Raw genomic sequence first — 6,111 nt, 5'->3', positions numbered from 1 at the left:
CAAAATTTTCAAACCAAAAAAGAGTATAGGTCCAGCGATACCTGGGTGAAGGGTAATTCCACTGAGGGATAAACTGGTAGTAGCAGGATTAGAGACCATTATAGACAGCTTTTGAAAATACTGGTCATTGATTTTTCTTTTGTTAAGTCATGTGGGATGTGGTATTGCTGTTGACTTAAAATTCTGAGTGCCGGTATTTGTCAAAATCAGGCCCAGTGGTGAGATCTCTCTCTTGTTCTCATCCCTCCCTTTTCCCCTTTTTGGGCGATCTCTAAAAATTAAAGTAAACAAGGGAATAACAAAACATATAATTGAAATTATTTCCCAACTCTTTTTACAACTAAATTCTATTTGAAAATTACACCAAGCTCTTGTGGTTTTCTGTAGTACTTTGCAGCATGGTTTATTTTCGTAAGTTCAGGTCTGTTGAAAAGAGAAATCTCAGAATATTTGGAGAAGTACACAAACTTTGGAACTGGGTATTATACTGCAACATATATACTGAATACTAAGTTCATTGGTATATACGCAAAAGTTCAAGTTATTGCCTAAATTTAGGGGGGTTTATTCACCTTTCCAATTAAGATTTGTGTTTGTTTAAAACATGATAGTCCGTTTCCTTTGTCAGATGTCTGCACGTCAGCATTCCCATTTCACTCCTCTCTTTCCTAGGTCCAGGATATCTCCTTCAGCCATGACTGTCGTTGGGTCGTGGTCAGCACGCTTCGCGGCACTTCCCATGTTTTTCCCATCAATCCTTACGGCGGCCAGCCCTGTGTTCGAACACACATGTCACCCCGGGTGGTAAATCGCATGAGCCGATTCCAAAAGAGTGCAGGGCTGGAAGAGATCGAGCAAGAGCTGACATCGAAACAAGGAGGACGCTGTAGCCCTGTTCCAGGCCTCTCAAGCAGCCCGTCTGGCTCACCGCTCCATGGTAAATCCCTTTTTATTCTTATTTTCCTCCCATTTACGTTGTCAGGAAACCTTTCCCCTTGAGTCATTTGTGCCTGTGTCCTCAGTACCTGCTGTGTTGCTGCCTCACAGCGTGGTGGGGTGGGAAGGGCCCTCTGGAGCTCCCCCATCCCACCCCCCGCCAGAGCAGGGGCACCTCCAGCAGTGGCACAGGACGGCGTCCAGGCGGGTTTGGGATGGCTCCAGAGGGGGAGACTCCCCCACCTCTCTGGGCAGCCTCTGCCACTGCTCTGCCGCCCTCACAGCAGAGAAGGCCCTCCTCAGGTGGAGATGGGACTGCCCATGGTCACGTTTGTGCCCGTCACCTCTTCTTCTAAAACAAGAACTCAAAAAGATTCAGTTCCTGACTGCCTTTGGAGATGCTGGCCTAAAGATCTTCATAGTCTTCCAGCTTCACGTTTCAGCAGTATTTGCTAACAGCCCGAACAACAGAAATGTTGATTTTACTGGAGATTGCAAGAATTGATTTGGTTCATTCTGTTTGCCCACGTAGTTTGTGCCACTAAAAAATGAGTTTCATAAAATATGGTGCAGCAGATATTGGACAAAAATATGCAACGTATGCAGATACTGTAGGAATGAGCCAAGGTATAAATACTTCAGAAGGATGGTTCTAGTTTTGCAACTCGCTTAAGTAAACTATGCTATCACAGATGTGTTAATAATTTCCACTCTAAACTGAAAGTTTTGGGGTCTTTAGGTTTCAAGTTTTGTTTCCATCTAGCACAAGGTCAGTAATCTGGTCTATATTCAAATGCAGTTGCCTAAGAGTCTCGTTGCTCATCAGCTTCCATGACTGTGAAGCACATCTGGATATCCACAATAAATGCTGTTTGGGGAGAGATGTGGAAACAAGGCAATGTGAAGTTGATGGCACAGATTTGTGTCCACTTTTGTGTGTGTGCATGTGAGCAATGTGCCAAATAATATACAAAGGAAAAAAAAAAATCTGTAAGAATTGATCTGTACATCCTACTCCTGTGGTGGATGTGCTTTGGAGAAACTAAAAGGATGTGAAGGGGAACCTCTGAAAAAGTCATCGTTGTCCCAGCTGCTTCAGTTTCATCTTTGCTGTTCTTTTTGCCCTTCTCTTTCACGCGCTCAGTACTAGAAGCTGCTTTATTTGGATTCAGGATTTGCTGCATCCTTACCCCTCCTTTCTGTTAAGAGTAAATCACAGCTTCCATTGAAGTGAAAGTCTCAACAGCAGCTTGGTACGGGTGGTCACCCATTTCCAGCCTGAGAGTATGGAACATGGCAAGGAACAGTCCCTCTTCCCTAATTGTGTGTAGGATTAGAAGCGCTTGTGAAAGGCCAACTGTGTGCTCTCATAGTCAACGTCTTTGCTGCTGTAGAGAGAACCTTTGTGGGATTTCTGAATCAAAGGAACATTTTTATGACTCGTTGGTTATTACGGGAACCAGACTTGTCTCAGAAGAAGCCTCTGTGTTTTCTCGTTCCTTTGGATCTTTCTAAACAAAGTCTTCTGCATAGCTGCTCTGGAGCCATGCTCTTCTGCCTGGAGCCACTGGAAGGCACCCAAAACGTGATCTGTAGTTTCCTCCTCCTCGGCGACATTTCTGTATCTCCCGTTTTCCTTTCTCTCTCATCACTGTGCAGCAGCTCAGCGTGTCCGGCTCAAAACAGGCTGGGGAGTGCTGTAAAGGTTTCCTATGGCACATCCAACCCCTTTTAACTCTTGACATCACATAGAGGAGAGGAAGGAACTATCAATTTGTGTAGCTTTAATCCAACCAATTCTGTTTTCTGTCAAGAGAAATTGCTGTAAGTTGTTGCCTCTACAATACTCGAAGGTACATTTGAAGTTTTGAATAGCTTTTGTTTTTTTAAAGAAGAAACGCAGTTTCATTTGCTGTAAGATCCTCAGGGGTGGACAGATTTTCTAGGTAGGAGAAGGACACGCATGGACAAATTACTGAGAGAAAGGGAGCAGCATTTGTGGAAGTGTCTCAAGAGTTTTAAGACTTCAGTTTTCAAATGCCTGCCTTGAAATACAAATAAATCGGATTTTTTTCAAGATTTTTGTGCAGTCATCATTGCTTGAAAATTAGCTCCGTTTATACAGTTAGTGCCACTTGATGGCTGCAGATGGGCACTGGGAAATAAGACAGGAGGGTAGCTTTGTTTTCCAGAGAACTTCACGCAGATGGTGCCCATCGCGTTCTCACGGTGTAGCAGGGCTTGAAGCTGGACACATACTAAGACTGTGTGTTGGTACCTTGCAAACCTTCCTAGGAAGAATTTCCATGAGCAAGTTGTGGGGATCGTATGGAGGAAATAGCGGAGTTGGCTTCAAAAAAAATCTTAGGAAAAAAGACAATTTGGTTTAAAACGATCCATTTGGTAAAATATTGTGATGCATTTAGTAATATTATTGCTGCTTTTTAATTTCAGTATTCCTTGAATTTTCCTGGCTGAAGGCATGCAGGATATTGAACCATATTATATGCCTTTTATAAAAAGCCAGTTATCATCAACTCAGGAAAAAAATAATAACTGAAGTTCACGGTCACTTTCAGTGGAGGGATTTTGTGAGCCTGCGTGGCAGCTGGATTAGCCAGAGACCCGTGATTATTTTAATTTGTGAACTAAGATGTGTTTACTCAGATTGTAACAGCTCCTTATCATATTATAATGTTAAATTACTGTTGTTTGGCGGAGTTACGGCAGTCTGGTGACAGGACTCAGCACTCACAACAGAAAAGAGCAGTTCTGGGTTTAATTCTTGGCTTTACTTTTAACTTGCTGTGTGACCCTTGGTAAATTCTATGCAGCTGATTTTGCCCATCAGCTTTTTACTGTGTAACAAGAAGAAGAATCTCTGTGTTCCCCGTGTGTGGAATTCCTTGATGTTTGTAGTTTTCTTCAAGAAGAATAACTGTTGCTTGCCTTAATCAACCCTCTAAATGCAGCTGATGATGATGGAAAGAAACGCGGAGATCACATCCCAGAGAGCACCGTTACACTGTGACAAATTGTTGATTAAGTGGCAGATTCAGAGAAAGTTGTGATAAACTGGTTTTATTTCTGAAGGATTTTTTTTGCGTGGAGTCGTGTCATCACGATTTTCCTCTTACGTCCTTTGCAATCTCGAAAGGTTTCGGTAAGCCCTAAGTTAGAAAAACTGCAGTTAATCCTCCTGCGAATATTTCTGTGGCGTGACAATAGCCTTGCCGCGACCTTAGGCCAAAGGACCGGACTTCTGTGCGCAAAGCGCTTGCTTGTTATCTTCTTTTTTTGATTAGCAATTGTGACCTATTGATGTTAACTTGTGATTAGCTTTTGTTCCTGTAAATATTTTCAGAGTTCAGGCTTTGTAATATTTTTCTCACTTGTTTTTTAACTCCTAGTTTCCAAATGAATCTGTTTGCTATGTATATAGTAGCAAGGCGATCTATTTACATTTTGCTGGAGCACCCTCGGAACTGTTTACCCACACAGGGTACGCCTTTACGGGGGGTGGGGATGATTTCATTTCCAAATGAATCATCGTTTGGCTTTGTTCGTTTTAGCAGAATGAAGTAAACTGTTAAGTAGGGGATGATAAAGAGGTATTTCCTTTGCACCTTTTATAGCTAACACAGATTTTGTTTGGGTTATTCTGTCTGTTAATCCAGCAGGGTTGTATTTTTGTCATTCCGTCGGATTGCCAGAGCGCGTTGTCAGTAATATCTGAGTTAAGTTGGGATCCTTTTATGGGCTTTTACTATTATAAGACTGTTACAACATCAGTTGGTTGTGGGGCTGAACATTAGGGTAGAGTATGGCCTTATGTGACCTTTTAACTCATACAGTATGGGGTTTGTGGCGCTTACCTGTCTCACAGGTACACTGTGTGGATTAATGCATGAGTAATTAAACCAGAATTACGCCCTTGATTACACAAATATATGCCCTGTTACCTTCAGGACGCCTATATGTGAATAGCAAGGAGCATTTAGCTGTCAAAATGTAATGCTTTACTTGGAAGATTGAAAGCTCTATATAACTCTGAGTATTTTTATTCTGCAAATTAAAGTTCCCGGTATGTTGTTCATGTTACTGCTGGCACCACCAGTAGGTTAAAGTCTCTCCAGCTCTGCTTGGAGGTTTTTGCTGTTGCTGACTGCAAGGATTTCCAGTATCAGAACATGCAGTAGAGTGAGGTAAGCACACGTTGGAGCTATAGCTACACACCCACACCTACCAAAACCAGTCAATAATAATATGATACTCTCTGAATCCGTCTTCTCATTTTGTTGGGGATTGAAGTATTTCTTCGGATGGTGTAGTTTTGCCAAAAGACCGTTCATAATGCTCAGTGGTTCTGTTTCATGTGTAATTCCTATGCAGTGCATGAATTTAGAATGATGAAAAAGCACGGTTGTTCTTTATATATTGCCTTCGGACTTGTGTTTAGCTCTTTGTAAAGATTTTAGTGTAGCACATTTTTCATTGCGAAAATCTTCTTTAGTTTTAGAAATCAAAAAGGGGTTCTCTCACTTTTCCTTCGTTCGTTGCAATTGCAACGTGCTCAAAATCCAAGCATAAAGCTAGAAGTTTGATAAACATGCAGTCTGGGATGCTTTAAATATTTTCATGTTACTTTTCGCTATTTCCCAGAGTGAAACTCCTTTTACTAGAAGAATTCTGATGGGAAAGCAGAGTTGAAAGGACTGACATCATCAGCCCTTCCTGAAAAACAGATTGGTTTCCTTTAAGTAACACTCACTTAAGAAACCACCTATTTAGAGAGAGAGGCAGACAAAAATAGTTTCAAAGAAAATTAACTGTATAATAACTTAAAGCACTGGAGGGCAGTTCCTTTCCAGGGTTGAACTCCAGGGCTGGCGCTGTAAACGCCGCTTGAAAACAGAGGTTTGAGGCTTTACTTTTTCTCTGTGTAAATTGTAGCTTTTATATACGTATAGAAACACATATACGTATACAAAATAGCTTTTATAAACGTATAGAAACACTGAAACAAGCTGCGGAATAGGCCTGATTTTTTACTTTTTAAGGTGCTTTTAATGTCCCGGCGTGTTTCGGCGTCGCGCTGCGCCACAGCAGCGCACTTGGATGGGTTTGTTTTTTTTTTTACTTATTTAAAGGTACTTTTAAATCTTTGCCAGTTTC

At 41.6% G+C, this 6,111-nt stretch overlaps 1 protein-coding gene across 2 annotated transcripts in view; it reads left to right on the top strand.

The window, feature by feature from the left end:
* Positions 1-6,111, top strand: part of BCAS3 (breast carcinoma amplified sequence 3) — a 370,742-nt gene that overhangs the window by 119,109 nt on the left and 245,522 nt on the right. For both annotated transcript variants that reach the window (XM_009891170.1, XM_009891169.1), the window contains exon 14: positions 673-937. In XM_009891170.1, coding sequence (XP_009889472.1) covers positions 673-937 — 265 coding nt within the window. The remainder of the gene's footprint in view (positions 1-672; positions 938-6,111) is intronic.

The sequence above is a fragment of the Charadrius vociferus genome, unplaced genomic scaffold, assembly GCF_000708025.1.
Source record: "Charadrius vociferus isolate BGI_N301 unplaced genomic scaffold, ASM70802v2 scaffold239, whole genome shotgun sequence".
NCBI classification, from domain to species: Eukaryota; Metazoa; Chordata; class Aves; order Charadriiformes; family Charadriidae; genus Charadrius; species Charadrius vociferus.
This window is presented reverse-complemented; position numbering and strand designations above follow the sequence as displayed.